General features: G+C 36.8%; 1 protein-coding gene across 3 annotated transcripts in view; it reads right to left on the bottom strand.

The window, feature by feature from the left end:
* Nucleotides 1-373: 373 nt before the first annotated feature.
* The window catches only part of LOC150089885 (WD repeat-containing protein 89), a 150,237-nt gene continuing 132,973 nt past the window's right edge, over nt 374-17,637 (bottom strand). For all 3 annotated transcript variants that reach the window (XM_090368884.1, XM_090368885.1, XM_090368886.1), the window contains exons 13-14: nt 15,929-16,030; nt 374-612 (exon numbers count right to left, since the gene is read on the bottom strand). In XM_090368884.1, coding sequence (XP_090225010.1) covers nt 556-612; nt 15,929-16,030 — 159 coding nt within the window. In that variant the 3' untranslated portion in view covers nt 374-555. The remainder of the gene's footprint in view (nt 613-15,928; nt 16,031-17,637) is intronic.

Below are 17,637 nucleotides of genomic sequence, written 5' to 3'. Positions count from 1 at the left end.
TTATAATTTTAAAATTCTTCTGGTGTTTAAAATAAGTATATCAGAAAATAAAACAACACATAGGTATTAGAATTTTCAATTCTAATTTTATTTTTGCAAAAAAAATAATGCTTTCCTCTAATGAAGGTTTGATATGTGCACACAAAGAAAACAAAAGTACATGCCATTACAATTATACTGCTTAGAAGCAGTATATATATATTTATATATGTATATATTCTATCACTTTACAGTTTAGTATGCAATGTTTAAAACAGCATAGCTTTTATGATTTATTTACAGATAATATGTAAGATCTATCAGAATTAGGGATTTGCATCTTTAATTAGAGTGCCCAAATCAAACATTTGTAAGCATTCTTGTTATCCCTCTATCTTCAAAGCGAATGATAAAATTTTTCACATCAGTAAGAAATTTCATATTTACATTGTAAAATTACATTATTTTTAAAAATCCATGAATGAATCTGCACAGAACTGGTCTTAGCAAAAACACTGCAAGAACCTTACAGCTTATTTCTTATTTTTGCTAGAATAAATTATGATGCATGTGAAATCAGTATGGTTTTATTATTGATTTTTTGCTGATTTTCCTCTTGACTTGTGATGTCTCCTGTATAAAAGGATATAGTTGTTAAGGTTTATCATATAGTTATAAATAAGCCAACTAAAAAGAGCAAATTTGAAATATGTTCAACTATTTTGTATTCTGATGTTTGAATTTTATTAAAAAGTACTGTTTATCAAAATACATTTTATTCAATTTCAGTTTTAAATGCAATATCTAAATCTTTCAAATAATAATGCCTAACATAGTTTGTAAAAACATCAGGTGAAACCATTAAGACAACAAAATGTTATCTGCACTAAAAGTTTTACTTCTGCCTACTTGTTCTCAAATTTTTCTACTTAAACACTAATAATGGTAAGGTGAAGCTAATATAAAATGTTAAAACAATGATCATAGTACAGAAAGAATCCTATATGCACAAACAATGATGTCACACAACTGCATTGCTCGGGTACACTCGAAAGTGATCACGCCAAGCTGTTAAGTTGTCTGACCTCATTATTATAGCATGACACTTCAAATAATAATGGGGTGAGAAGTGTGCATGCTAACAAGGGAATTGTGTGCATTTGTGATCTGTCTTAGTCTTACTCATAGGTGACACTAATTGTCAAAGTTTGCCATCTATGCTTCCTTACCATTACCTTAGCAAGGAAGTATGTGATACAACTTGATATTTATTTCAAAAATTTCCCTATCATATGGGCTGTTGTAACTTTGGTCAGGCAATACTAAAATATGTTACAAACTTAAAATAGATAAAGAAAAAAAAAAAGAAAGAAAGAAAAAACAGATTTCATCATAGGGAGGAATGTCTGTATGATTTGATGTAAGAATTAACAAAAAATTTGCATACAGAATGGTATTTCAACTTAAAGTGCTTTTAAGAAGAAATGCAAATGACATTTATAGTGATGTTAATAGTCAACTACGAATATACTAGCAGCATAGAGACTTACTTTATAGATGAATACTATAGTTCACATCAGAGAAAAGTGATTATCACTCCTCACATTCAATACAAAAATCTATAAAGATAATTACAGTAATAAAAGAACAATGACTGAAGTACCAAAGGAGAAAATCTCAGAATCACACTGCACCCAATGTATGATATCAGAATCAAAGTCTCAAAACAGGATCTATTTTTTGAACTATAGAGATGATGACTTCTAATTGGCAGGTAGTGTTATTGAGAGAGAGAGGGGGGGGGGGAAGAAATTTTTTATCGTGACTAGATGAATAAAACGTAGATAAATGTAATTAAAGTTGCAACTGTCCCATTACAGCCAAAGGCCAGAGGTTCACATTAGAATTAAATAATTTGATTATGTATGCAATAATTTAAAGGTAACATGCTATCATGATTCCTCACGTGATGCAAGTATTAACTGTATTCACAATGTTACATCACGCAAGGTTATATTTACAATATATATCGTACAAGTTAGTGCAAACGTATCATATTCAATTTACAATATATATAAATGTCATTCATACTTTCTCTGTGCATATGCATCAATGAGCTCTTGTTTACAGAAGCATGGGTATGTGTACTCAGTCTTCAGACATAGCAATATTTTATTGTAGCACAGGAGAGCTTGGCAGATGGTGTGGGAAGGAGCATGAGCTTGTTCTTACTGGCTTCTTAGATTTGAGCAAACTGATAAAACCTCTTTCCTATAGGTTTTAATGGTACAAAAATTATTCAAGTTGGCATTGAGGTGCTGTATTTCTGTGATATGATCTAGCCACTGAGCTGCGTCCAGCCGATTAGGGAAGCTATGGAATTTTCCTTTTTTGAAGTTGGGTGTCCAGGTGTGCTCAGTTATGATCACAGGGAATCATTTGATTTGGGAAGATTCATGTTACTGGTATTTGGCAGTAATGTGAATCCCAAATGCATGGTGTTGAGATTTGGCCCATGATCATTTTAACTGTGGCTACAGTCATTGTATTTCAATGATATCAGGTAGCTGCTGCATCCACAGTGAAGTAACTAAGGCTAGTTGTCTTCTGGTGGGAGGCATGCTTTCCAGTTAGGCCATTTAAGGAGTCAGAATTCTGCAATGAGGATTGGCTTCTTTGTTGTAGTAGCTGCTGATGCCCATGCTTCAGCAGCATACAGGAGTGGAGAATAAAATACAGTTCTAATCAATTTCCTAATTATTTGAAGATCCTTGACATAGATTAATCACTGTTTAGTTGCAAATCGAAGCGAAGCTGCTCTGGATGTGAGCTTGTCTACATGAGCATAAAAGTGAAGTTTTGGGTCAAATACAATTCCCAAATCTGCATCGCTAGGAGTGGCAGATATTACAATTCCGTCGAATGTTGGGGCTATCACTGTAGGGGTTGATTTGAGGGAAGAACACCATTAGTTTTGTTTTTTTGTGGATTGATTGAGAGTTTATACTGTTTGAGGTAAGAGGAAATGTTGACAAAACTATTATTAATACATGCTGTGATCACAAGATTGGAGGCAACAGGTATTAGAATTTTTATGTCGTCTGCATACGTAATGATTTTCTCATTGTTACAGATATGAAGTTGTTGTTATTTGGTTTTTTAGGAGCATTAGCAACCAAGGCCATATTGCTCCGGGGATATGCGGTGGTCATTCCCTGACCTTTCCTCATCCTCCGTATTTGGTGGTCATGGGCTCGAACCTTGGTTTAATCAAGAAGCGTGTGCTACGCACTGCTGCTCCTGCCCACCTGGCTATGAAGGCGCCTCTGATATGAAGTGCGAAGATGGCTGTAAATAACAAGTCAGATAGGACTCCTCCTTGTGAAACATCAGCAGATATCACCTTCTTGTGTGTTATCAATCTATAAGACCCTGTCATGGAGGAGTGATGCTATGAACCAGAGGATATTCCCTCAGATTAGATAGTGGACTTCGTGCTGTTAGACAAAGGAGTGCCGGCATGTTGATGGTGTCAAAGGCAGCTTCAATATCTAGATACGTGATTATGAGTTCTTCGTGCTGTTAAAAAAGCAGACAATATAGTACATGTAGTTGCAAGGAGGTTCATCACTGTGGACTGGTTTTGGATAGAATAAGATGAGCAGCATAATTTTTTCCAGGATTTTTAGGAGTGTTGAGGGGCTAGATATTGGCTGAAAGTGCTTGTTTTAAACTTTTGGATGTGGTCTGACAAGGTAGCTGTTCCAGGCTTTAGGAAAGATTCTCGTGGTCAGAATTCCACTGAAAATGGACCTGAACAGTTGGAGGATGAATGGACTGAGACATTTTTATTATGAATTGTGGCACTTTTTCAGCACCAGTGGTTGCAGTTGCTGGAAGTGAATTTATTGCTGCTATCAGCTGGAGTGTGGAGATGGAATGTAGGATGTCTTGTTGTAATTCATGGTTGGGACATAGAAGAGGGTATGGTTTTCCTGCAGGCATAGTGAATCTAGTGATATGATCCAGCCATTGAGCTGGGTCCAGCTGATTAGGGAAGCTATGGGATTTTCCCTTTTTGAAGTTGGGTATCCAGGTGTGCTCAGTTATGATTACAGGGAATCAAATAGGCATAACCGACAATGAATTAATTTGAGAACTATCTCTGCCATGAATTTATTTGACCGATGCTCTATACTGTTGACGGAATAAGTCAGCATGAAGGAAAATGGTATGTTATAACAAAACTTTCAAAAGTGGATGTTGTCCCATTTTTTCATCATATCAGAATTGTTTTTTTACTGATTTCCTTTATAATCATAATTTGATCTTGACTTTAATTAATAACCTTTACTTCAATTATGATTGATATATAAAAAACTGTAGTTTTATTATGCTCTCACAAATGTCTGTATCCTATTTGGACAGGTCCAACTTAATAAAGTGAAGTACGGAAGAACAAAAGAGCTTTAAAGTAGTCAATGTTTTAAAGTTAAAAATGGATATCATGAAATTGGGCAAGGAGCTATTCCAAATGTCAGACAAAAATTTTAGTTTAAGCAGTTTAAATGGGGTCAAGAATCCACAGATGATCTCTAACCTGGACTGACCAATGAAGTAACACTTCACAGAGTATTAAAAATTGAATATGGTTAGCAGGCCACATTATTAAAATGTCTATGATTGCCACAGAAGCTAATATTTCTGAAGGGATTGTATTGACCATCTTCCATGAACAGTTGGTTATGTCAATGGTCAGTATTTGCCAGGTGCCAATAATGCTCACACCTCTTCAGAAACAGTGTAGATTCAAATTTGTGAGAAAAATTTACACATACATGATGTCAGTCCTCGTATAACATGTGTTTACACTACACGAATTCGATCATACACAATTTATAAATAGGGGAACGATATCTTATATAACACGAACTGAATTCGCTTATGCATGATTCGCCTTTGTGTTTACAAGAAATGGCAGTCGAACGCAGAATCACCCCAACCGAACACAACACGATAGGAATGAAGAGAAGATTCTGAAAACGTATTTGCTTTTTATATCAGTGAAGAGGAAACACATTTCACCATAATAACGTAAAGACCAACAATTTCAGCTATCGGTATAATTTCAAATGCAATTAGATCGAGTTTACTACCAGTTTATAACAGATTCCACTAGCAGAAACGCAACTGGAAATTGTTTTTGTTTTATGGTAGTAACCCCCTAGAAATGTGCTTTAGTAAAATGTGAGGTGTTAATAGTGTATCTCTGCCATAGCGGTGTTGTTTATTCAGTTGCTACACTCGCGCAGCTTTGTTTATGTGTATCAAGCTTGCCTCCTCGTTTTATAATTGTGCTTTATTCCCTAAAAATGAGTAAAATACATAAAAGGTGTGAAAAGGAAGCGTCCTGGTGAAGACACTGCAGAGAGAAAAAGAAAAGCAATATCGATAAACAGAGGCGGACTGGATCAAAAATCCTTACCCGGGAAAATTTATAGTGGCCTCATACTATGGGTTATGGCCAAAATCACACCGGCCTCTGGCCCACCAGGGTTTCCTCGTTAAGGCTTATGGCCAGTCCGCCTCTATCGATAGAGAAAAAATATGAAATTGTGAAATGCTTTGAGTGAAATGAAAGACCATGTGATATTGCACGTACTACAGACCTAAATGAGGCAACGCCGAAAATTACAAAGAATGCAGAGAAAATAAAAATAACTTTCATAGCAGGAACAACTGCTACAAACAAAGTGTAATTAAAATCCACTAGATTAAGACACAAAGAATTGGAACGGCTGTCATCTGTTTGGATAGAAAATCAAACAAAAAACAAGCTTGCTTACGATAGAAGCAAAAGCATTAGCAATATTTTATTACGTGATAGTCGTAATAAAATACATAAGTATTTTATTATGATTATTTATTGTTTGGTAATGTTTTGATTACAAATGTGTGTTCAATCTTGGGTGGTCGACATCTAACCCTATTTTTCTCATAGGGCCTGTTGTTTATATTGCACGAGGGTTTCTAGGAACACAACTATCATGCTATACGAGGACTGACTGTATCTTGTTTCTTCACGACAATGCTCCTGTACACAAATCTCACAAAGCAATTATTGCTCTGAGAGACTGTGGATTCCAAGAGTTAAACAAACCTGCCATACAGATCAAGACCTAGCCCTCTGCTTATATCCTCTTCAGAAATCTGAGGAAACATGTGCATGGACATTGATTTTCAAGTGATGATCTCAACAAAGCTGCAAATGGCTTTCACAGAACGGGGAAAAAAAAACTTTTTTCAAGTATTTCCTCTTTGATCTCAAATGGAGGACACATTGAACTTAAATATACATCAAGAATAAAAAAAAAAAAAAAAAAGTTATGTATTTATTCTTTTAATAGCTGGTACTACTTGCCTCCGAATGGCAGTAGCTAGCAGGGTAGTATATTATACATACAAATATATAACAAATGTATATATAATATATACAAGTGGGATCAATGTGCAATACACAAATTATATCAATAGACAACCCATATAATGCAATACATACATCATTTCAAACTTTGCTAAACTGATATATATTCTGAGGCATTCTCACTTTATTCAGAAAGTGAGAATACTTAAGTCCACTATTGACAATGTGTTTGCTGGAAACATTCCTCTAAATAAGTAGGTAGGTAGAGAGGTTTGAAGGGATGACAATGAGTGGTAAATGGCTTTGGTCACCGATGCAATCCACCTTCCTGGGAAGGTTTTCCACTAATAAATGAGCAGTAACCTAGTTGAGGTACCTACCAATATTGGACATGCTGGTCTGGGCTGCATCCAACATTCTAGTTTATATTAAACAGGTGTTCCATAGGGTTAAAATTGAACTCTGCATGGCCCATTACAATTTGTACATTGACATCTATGAACCATTCTTGAATAGTACCAGTGCAGTGTGGGGCAATAACCTGCTGAAATAACATGGGTCTGTACCAAAGAAGTGTCTCACATCACAGGGAACACAATGATGAAAAAGGTGGATGTTCACATTCATCGTTCCTGCACAACCACCAAAGGTCCTAGGTTATATCATGAGAAACAGCTTCCACTTTATGGAAAATACCCCTACTTCCTTCACACTTCATCCCTGCACAATGCATTCCAGAGGAAGACATTCTACAGGTATATTCAATACCCACCCATCTCATCAGAATAGGACATAGCAAGATTTGTTACTCCATAGAATTGATTCCCATTGCTCTACGGATAAAGTATAGTGTTTAGTGCACCATATATCGGTGAGACCAATGAGTGTGGAGCTGTGTATATAGTGTGTCTGTACAGACATGATGGTGCAGGGATATTGTACTACTCTTCTAAGTACTGGGATCTTCCACCAATAATGACAGTACCATTACTGTTGGTGGTGTTATGGGAGTTTCTGGTACAAGGACTACTTAAGCACTATTACATCTATCAATATAGTTGAGACTATAAGTGTTGGTTGCTGTGGAAGTAGTTAGAGATGATCCCATTTCATGATAACATCAGCGATGGTTATCTCTGGATGGCATAGTCTGTCAGCAATGGCATGAATCAGCAAGCCAGGAATGTGACATCTGAAGATACCAAACCTTTTGAAATTGATCAGCTTGACCCTATGTGCTACAAACAGAACAGTTAATTTGTGTGGCTCATATGCTTTCCTTATATACTGATCTGAGTCACGTGTTCATCCAGGTAGGTCCAATGGGCAATGGAAATAGGAAGTATTCAGATACTTTTTGAAAGGCAATGCATTTTGGTGTTGGACTTAGGAGAGGCTTAGATATGTTTTACTTAGCATCCTGACAAAGCAATATACTGCTTTTCATTTTTTTTGTAATTTTTAAAGGAGAATGATTGCAGTTATGGGGGAGGGAGCTCCTATTTAAGATAGCATTAGGACCTCAGTCATGTTTAATCCAGGGCTGTTGTTGTTTGTTGTTTGTTGGATTTATTGGTGCAAGGGCTACTAAGGCCATAATGCACCTATTTCAGTCTTATTTGGTACATGATTGTTATATTAAATAAAGGGATTCAGATCAGGTGATATTTGTTTATCAATTTGAGGAAGGTAAAAACATCATTAATATCTTGTCGGTCTCCGAGAATCTGTTGTAAGGTAAGTTTATTAGAAGAAGATAGATGCGAAGAGAAGGCTGTTTTTCGTTCTCTCAGATATAATGGGCATTCAATGAGCAAGTGGTTTACTGTGAGTTGAGTTTGACAGTTGCTGCATAGTGGAGGGTCATCCTGAGTGAGTAAATAACTATGAGTTAGGTGAGTATGTCCTATTCGAATTCTAGCAAGTACTACTTCTTCCTTTCTATTGCCTCTTAGGCTTGATAGCCACTTCTTGTGATCCTTTTTGATCTGAAAAAGCTTATTGTTTTTTTCTCCCTGCCAAATGGATAGCCATTTTTTTTTAACATTGGTATGTATGATGCATTTTAAATCTGTGTAAGGTATCTGCATGTCTGATTTTATGTGACTGGCGTTCTTGGCTGCAAGATCCGCTTGTTCATTTCCTCTGATTCCAGAGTGCCCAGGTATCCAACAGAAAATTAATTTTTGCCTGTTTGCAAGAAGCTGCATTAACTTGGTTTGAATTTGTTGTAGAAACGGATGACTGGATGGAAATTTACACTGAAGGGCAGATACAGCACTTAAGGAATCGGTGTAGATAATAGTTTGAGGATATAATGACTGTTTTACATTGTCTAGAGCCATCAAGATAGCATACAGTTCTGCGGTATAAACACTGTACTCCAAAGGAAGCTGCTGGGATATTGTAATGGTTGGTAGAACTGCAGCTGCTCCAACTTTACTATCTGTCTTGGAACCATCAGTGTAAATTTGGGTGAAACTAGAGAACTGAAAAGAGTGAGTTGCATGGATCTGCTGAAAACTGAAATTTGGAAGTGCATTCTTTCCCCATTGTTGGAAGTGTTGGTCAACATTGGCCAAGGGTATTTGCCATGGTGGCATAGCCGTGCTAATATCTGGAGTTATGTCATTCATATTTAGTTCCCAGCACGTAGTTATGCTTTCTAATCTAATGCCACATGGTTTATTCTGCAAAGGTTTATTTTGGTACAAATTATGCCATTTTGGAGTGAATAAATACTGCTTTATTGGATGATGTGAGAAACTTTTGATTTTTGCTGCATAACTTAGTAACAGAGCTTGCCGACGAAGAAATAGGGGTGGTTCATGTGCTTCCGTATAGAGACTCTGAACTGGCGATGTACGAAAAGCTCCCAGTGCAATTCGGAGGGCATTGTGATGTACTGGGTCGAGCCATTTTAATACACTTTCTCTAGCTGAGGCATATGCAGGTGACCCGTAGTCTAGTTTGGATCTTATGAGCGACCGGTATAAGTGCAACAGCATGTACCGATCTGCACCCCATGACATAGCGGAAATTGCTCTGAGGAGATTCAGCTTCTTTAGACAGGTTGTACGAATGTGTTTAATATGCTCTAAGAAACTAAGTTTTCTATCCAGAATTAGTCCAAGAAAGCTAATACTCTGTTGAAAAGAAATTGGATGAAAATCAAGATGTAAATCGGGATCTGGATGTAAATTCCGTTTACGGCAAAAATGAATTGCTGTTGTTTTTTGTTTTGAAAGTCTGTATCCATTGTTTTTGGCCCACTGAACAAGCTTGTTAATTGTACCTTGAAGCTGCCTTTCAATGAAACGCATGTTTTGTGACTGGCTTGAGATTGCCAGATCGTCGGCATACAGATAAGTTTCAACTGTGTCGGGAATACATTTGGTAATGGAATTAATCCTGAGAGAAAAGAGCGTGGCACTAAGCACAGAACCTTGAGGGACCCCCTCTTCTTGCACAAATGTTTGTGAGAGGGCAGAGTGAAAACGTACCTGAAAGGTCCTATTGCTCAAAAAGTTCTGAATAAATTTTGGAAGATGACCACGAATACCGGATTCATAGAGATCGTGAAGAATTCCATACCGCCAGGTTGTATCAAAAGCTTTTTCGATGTCAAGACATATCATCACTAGGTGTTCGTTTCTGAGAAATGCATTTCGGATGTTTCCTTCAGCTTTGACCATAAGATCAAGTGTTGATCTAGTTCTTCGAAATCCATATTGATTTTGACTTAGAATGCATTCAGTCTCTAGGAACCATGTCAATCTGGCATTAATTATTTTTTCTAATGCTTTTCCTATACAACTAGTTAATGCTATCGGTCGGTAATTTGCTGGATCTGAATGGTCCTTTCCTGGTTTTGGGAATGCTAATACAGTAGAATGACGCCAACTGGTAGGGTAGTAGTCTTCGCCAAAGATTCTATTATACAGTTTTAGCAGAGCTGAAAGGGATTCTTCACTCAAGTGATATATCATGGCATAGTACACTCCATCAGGGCCAGCAGCACTATTTTTAGATCTTGCGAGTGCGCAACGTAACTCTGCCATGGTAAGGGGTACATTATATGGATGCTGTCGTGAAGTACTGAAATTGAGATTATATCTTTCTGCCTGTATTTTATGTGCCTGGAAACTTGGCTCAAATGCGGTTACGGAGGAGATTTTTTCAAAGGTTTCGCCTAATGTATTAGATATATCGAGAGGACTGCAGATTTCTTTGCCTTTTAGATATATTATCGGAGTGGTTATAGGTGGATATTTTCCATTAATTCTTCGAACTTTAGTCCAAACAGTTCTGATATTTGTGGTCCTGTTTATAGAGGAGGCATATTTAGACCATGCTTCTTTTTTGCTTATTCGTTGTATGTGACGAGATTTAGCTCTAGCTTTCTTGAACTGTATGAGATTAGCTGTGGTCGGGTATTTACGAAATAAGTTCCAGTATCTATTCTTCTCTTTTTTTGCATTGCTACAAGCTTCATTCCACCATATTTTTGGGTGGGAGCGAGTTTTCATGGATGATCTGGGTATACTGGTTTCTGCAGCTGCTATCATTTGCTGAGTTATGTAAGTTACGGCAGAGTCAATGGTGAGAGTCTCAATAGTCTGAATATCTAGATGTGCCAGCTCTTGATATTTCTTCCAGTTAGCTTTGTCAAATTTTGAAACAGTTTTTATCTCAGTTTGAGGAGGAGAGTTAGTCGATAGTGTGCATATTACTGGAAAGTGGTCACTATTTCGCAGGTTATCAGTGACCGTCCAATCAATAAGAGGAAGGAGGTTTGGCGAGCATATTGAAAGATCAATTGCTGAAGTTGACCTTGAGGAAAGATGCACATACGTGTGAGTCCCATTGTTTAATAATGTTAAGTTGTGCCTTTCAAGAAATTTTTCAATTAACTGACCTCTCTTATCAAGGTGCGAGGAACCCCATACGGGGTGATGCCCATTCCAGTCACCTAAGATACAGAAAGGTGGTGGCAGCTGAGTAACTAAATCATTCAAATCTGCTAGGGAGTATGAATAGTTTGGCGAAAGGTATATGGAAACAACTGTTACCGCTATCTTAACCATAACTCTTGCGGCAATCGCTTCTAAAGTTGTTTGCAGTGGGACTGGTCTGAAAGGAGTTCTGGAGTTTACTAGCAATGCTACACCTCCATGTGCTGTATTAGAGTCGTTCCTATCCTTTCTTAGCATTATATGGTGTTTTATGCTCATAGTTATTTTAGGGGTCAGGTTTGTTTCCTGTAGACAAAGAACAGCAGGCTTATATTCGGTAATTAAGTCATAAACATCGTCTAAGTTAGCTCTGAGTCCGCGACAATTCCATTGAATGATTCTGTGCATTATTGAGGATTATCGGGTGTGTCTGCTTGCTTACGGGATGTGGTCTGTTTGCGCCTGTCTAGTCTTTTTTCCCTTTTTGGGAAATTTGGTCTAGTGACGTCCATGTCTTCCTCTTCCGCATGAAGTTCAAGTAGTGGTTCATCTCGGTGTGAATTTCTATCTATGTCCATGGTATCAGTACTGGTTTTTTGATTATTTATTTCAGAGCTTGTTTGATTAACTGGCTGTTTTACAGGATTTTTATCTGGCGGTATTGTCAATGGTGTGTTTACCGAATGAGTTGATTGCTGTTGGGTAGGCTGTTCTTTTAGTGTAGAGAGGACTGACTTGGCCCAATCAGAAATTGAGATACTTGGCGGAACTGAACAATCTGTTTGTACTGTTATGGATCGTTGCTTTTTTACAACTGAAGAATAAGATGGCAATTTATTTGAAATTAAGCAATGTCTTTTTGCTTCTTGGTATGGCACCTTGTGTTCCACTTTGTACTTTTGTATATTCTTTTCAGTCTGCCACTGGATGCACTCCTTTGAAAATGCTGAATGATTCCCCTTACAGTTTGGGCAGCTTTGTATTTCAGTGGGGCAGTCTGTGTGAACATGCTCTTTTGAACCACAGGAGGCACAGGTGGTTACACCCCTGCAGACTGCTTGTGAGTGTCCAAATTTTTGGCATTTAAAACACCGGACTGGGTTTGGAATATAAGGTCGAATTTTGCACCTTAAATATCCAGCTTTAACAGTTGTTGGTAAAATTGGTGTTTTAAATGTAAGAATGACCGTTCGGGTAGGAGTAAGAACCCCATCTTTCTTAATGACTATCCTTTTGGCATTTATTACATTTTGATCGCCTAATTCCTGAACGATTTCCTCTTCAGATACGTTAAGGAGATCCCACTCGGCTATTACCCCTTTAGAGGAGTTTAAGGTGGCATGCGGGGTAACCTTTGTGGGAATTCCACCAAAAGTCGATATTTTTAATAGTTTTTCCGAGTGTTTATTCTCGTTCATCTCCACTAGAAGGTCTCCGGATTTTAATCTTCTAACCATTTTTGGTGGGCCCGCCACATTCTCAAGACATTTCTGTATTAAGAATGGGGAGAGCTTACTCAAAGGATTGTCAGTCAAAGAATGCAGTATCAAAAAAAGAGGAGCAGGGCTTTCTGTTCCTTCTTTTCTCTGCCGTTTTGCATTTCCTGCATTTAAATCTTCTCTGTTTGAGAGATCTGGATCATGAGATCCATAAGTGGCATGTCTATTTATGTCCATCTTTGCTCCTTTTTGCCCTGGGAGAGTGTTTTTCTTCTCCCAGGTTTCCAGCCCCGCCACGTGGAGGCAGGAGCGGTGCCACCAGTGACCAAGCGGTTTATAGGTTTAGTTAGGTTAGTAAGGATTATATATATATACACAAGGAAAGAAAGGTGTATTTCCTTTCTGGATTCTACTTCAAAACTTTTAAGTAAAGAATCACTTAAGAAAAACAAGGAGAGTAGTGACACTGGAAAATAAATATAACTAATCCGCTGTGAAAGAACGCTATGTATCGCACAAAATATCGCTTGGGCACTATCGCTTGGCACTCGGGGCCAATCCAGGGCTGATTAAGTACAATATAATATCATATTAAATGGAAATCTATAGCACAAGGCATGGTAATTATAGTTTAAATAGCCAAGATCCTGCTGGATCTGGAAGATTCACTTCTTATGTATTCTTCATCTTTTGTACTCTTTCAATTAACCAGATGTGAATCCTATATATTTTATATGCAATTCATTTATTTAAAAATAACTAAATGCACAAGGCATAATACTTTAAAAGTTAAGAGTTTAATATCTATATAATATCGGTGTACACCATAGATAACTCTTAAGAAACTACGATGGCAGTTAGTGTAGGAGGCATTATTTGCTCTGTATCTTATATTGTGCTCTTCCTTTACAACAAGTTGCCATGGTATTGCACTACCTCGAATAAGTAATGCTTCACTAATAGAGAAGACTATTGTTATTTATTCTCAGTGAGTACCACCACCCAGACGACACCGTTTCAAAACTGTTGGCCTATCATCGGTGGGCGGGTAGGTATCCTGGTATTGCAGACATAACAACCCAGTTATGAAGATAATCACACAATATGAGAGATGCCAAAAGGTTTATATGATAATATTTAAAAATAACCACATGCACAAGGCATAATACTTTAAGAGTTAACAGTTTAATATCTATATAAAGTATTTCCCCATGTATAAGACGCTCCCATGTATAAGACACCTTAATTTTGGGGCCCGAAATTTGAAAAAAAAATGTATTACATAAAGTTATTGAACTCAAGTTTTAGTCATTGTAAAATTCATACAACTCATCACTGTCTTCATATATTGCCTCATCCTCAGTTCCATCTATGGCATTTGAAATGCTACACTTCTTAAATGACTTGACAACGATCTCAATCTTGATATTATCCCAGGATCTTTTAACCCAGGTACAAACTTCTCCTATAGTTGGTTTCTTCACTCTTCCTGCTGGTGTCAAATTGTCCCCAGAAGACTTCATCCATTGGTTCCATTCGTCTCTCATGTCAGCTTTGAAGGGTTTGTTAATGCTGACATAAAGTGGTTGGAGCTGGGATGTCAAGGTATGACGGCAAGTTTTGTTTTTTGCTCTGCAGCAATCTTCTTTGTATTTTTTGTTATGTGTGCCCTGAACTGATCAAGCACCAATAGGGCAAGTTTGTGTAAGAGCCCACCTGGTCTCCTGCTCCAAACTTTCTCAAACCAGATCTTCATCCCATCCTGATCCATCCAACCCTTGTCATGAATGTGGACAATCACTCCTCGAGGGATGTCTTCTTTTGGCATTGTTTTGCATTTGAAAATCAGCATAGGAGGCAGCTTGGTTCCGTAGGCACAACAAGCTAGAACAACTGTATAATGGCTCTTTTCATGTCCACTTGTCTTCACAGTTACAGTTTTCACTTCATTCTTATCAACAGTTCTGTTACTTGGGACATCAAATTGAAGGGGGACTTTGTCCATATTTGCAAACTGTCCCAAATCAAACTGATGTGTCTTCCAACATTGAATAACAAAACGATGAAATTCAAGGACCTTCTGCTCATAATTTTCAGGCATGTTTTGGGCAAGTCTCGTGCGTGTACGCATGCTTAGTCCATTCCGTTTCATGAACCTGAGGCACCAATTGTGTCCTCCTTTGAAATCAGTAACTTCTTTTTCATCAGCAATTCTTCTTGCCTCATGCTGAACCATCTTTGTGGACACTGGAATTCCAATTGCCCTTTGCTCCTCAATCCATATCTTCAATTCCCTCTCTAAATCAGGCCATTTTGCTGACTTTCCTCTAATGGCCTTCTTCTGCTGTGGCGTTTTCAGTAGGGTTTCTTCTTCCCGTAGCCAGTCTCGGATTGTTTTCTCAGTTGGAGGAGGACCAAACTTACATTCAGCAGCACGATTTCCATTCACTTTTGCAAACTGGATCACTTTTAACTTGAATTCAGCACTGTACAAAAATCTTTTCTGAGCCATTTCTGGGCAGAACGTGGCAAAACGTAACCTAATATAGCGGTAACAAGTTCGAAACAATAAGTGCAAAGACAACAAGCGCGAAAAAGCGGAAAAGGCAAGTAAAAAAATTCTACAACCACTGTATAAGATGCACCCAGTTTTTAGACCCCAAATTTTTCAAAAAAAAGGTGCGTCTTATACATGGGGAAATACAGTAATATCAGTGTAGATACACCATAGTTATTTGCTCTGTATCTCATATTGTGCTTACCCACCGATGATAGGCCAACAACTTTGAAACAGTGCCGTCTGGGTGGTGGTACTCACTGAGAATAAGTAACGATAGTCTTCTCTATTAGTGAAGCATTACTTATTTGAGGTAGTGCAATACCATGGCAACTCATTGTGAAGGAAGAGCACAATATGAGATACAGTGCAAATAATGCCTCCCACACTAACTACCATCTTAAGCAACTACGATGGTAGTTGCTTAAGAGTTATCTATAGTGCATCTATACTGATATTATATAGATATTAGCAATTCATTTATATTTTAATAAAGGTGAAATTATCTGAGAGAGAGAGAGAGAGAGAGAGAGAGAGAGAGAGAGAGAGAGAGAGAGAGAAAAAAATCTGGTACCTTTCTTTTAACTGATGTTGAAGACTTAAGGATATCTGACTTATTAAAATCTTCAGGTTTCCAAACACATATAACTGCATCTTCATCTCCAGTTATTAGTAGCTAATAGCAAAGAGAAAGGGCCAGACTAAATAAAAAAAACTTTCAAAAATTTTACAGCAAACTTAACATCAGTTTTGAAGGTATTTCAATAAATAAAAGAATGTTACCAGGGAAAGATATTTCTAAAATTACTGGCATGAATTTTAACCTGTTAGTCATATGAGGGTCATTTTGACATCTCTCTCCCTTTTCTCTGCTATATCATTCTGATTTCACTTGAAAATAATTCTGTTCATTCATCCTGAGTAATTTATAATGCTTTCTAAGGTAATTTTTTTTTAACATTTTCCCTATTAAAATTTTGAGACCTCTCTATTGAATAGGATGAAAATATACTGCAAAGTCTGTAACATCTTGTGTATGATTTTGCATGAATGTCAACAGGTTAAAATTCTGAAGAAAGTAGTAGTAAGCTAACTTTTTTTAGGAGTGTTTTAGGAACTTTTTTAACACTAAAACACTAAAAAAACTAATTTATTCTAATAAATTTCTATGCTGTCTGGTGTTTTAAGATAGTTTTCATTTAGCTATTTTTAGGTATTCTAATAATCATTGATTATTAAAGCTTTTGTACTCTTTAACAAAAATATATACTCATATTAAAAAAGCTGAGGATATCTGTGACTTGAAAAATTAATTCCCAATGCAAACGGGTAATCAGTAATAATAGAAAAATTAATAGTCTAAGGCAGTGTTTAATTTTTTTGGATATGGACCTTTTTATATATGAGGTGGAAGCCATGGAGCTGATTGATTTGGTAGTTGTTGGCGCATCGGCTTCTGTGGCCATATTGCACCTCCAAAGGTTTTTGCAGTACTTTGATCCAAGCCCGAGGCGGGAATCGAACCCGCGACCTTTGGGTTGCCGGGCAGGTACTTTAACCACTCGGCTAGCCCGGTCGGCAAGCCATGGAGCAGAAAAATATTAAACTATATATAAAAATGTATAGTTTAATAATATTCACTATCTTTTAAATACAATGATATAATTAAACCTTTTATTTACTAGCAAGATTAATTTTACTTTTTATTTTATATGATAATCTGTAATTTAATAAAATGGTAACACAAAAATTTTGCGATATAATATTGAATATGACAATGTATTTCCAAGTACGAATATTGCTGAATTTTAGAGTAGTGCTCCTACTCTGAAAAGTAGACAAAGTCCACACAGATTTCATAAAATGTTCACTTTAAATTCAATAAAGTGGGTTGCAGGTAAAAAGAAAAAAAAAATAATAATTGTAAATGAAAAGAAAGCAAATTTATTGTGGTTTTAGGCCAATATGGGTACACAATACTAGACAAAAAAAAAAATTTCATGAAAGATATCTGTCTTATCTTCAAACATTTTAAATACATTTTTGCATTTGAACTTAAATTAGTACATACAAGTTCCTCAAAAAAACAAGCTTTTAACATGGGACTACACTTTTTACATGTCTCCATAAAATTCCATAAAAACTAGTCCGAAATTTAGTAGGTGCCGCCAAAGATGTTTTCACACCAAAAAGTGCTTCATGAAAACAAGTGAAAAAAGTGGATTTGGAATGCAAATAAAAATATTCATTAAGAAATATCAACAAATTAATCAGTTAACACTT

Source organism: Mastigoproctus giganteus, chromosome 2, assembly GCF_048544385.1.
Source record: "Mastigoproctus giganteus isolate SK-2022 chromosome 2, ASM4854438v1, whole genome shotgun sequence".
Taxonomy (NCBI): Eukaryota; Metazoa; Arthropoda; class Arachnida; order Uropygi; family Thelyphonidae; genus Mastigoproctus; species Mastigoproctus giganteus.
Note: the sequence above shows the minus strand (reverse complement) of the source record. Positions and strands in the feature narration are given on the sequence as shown.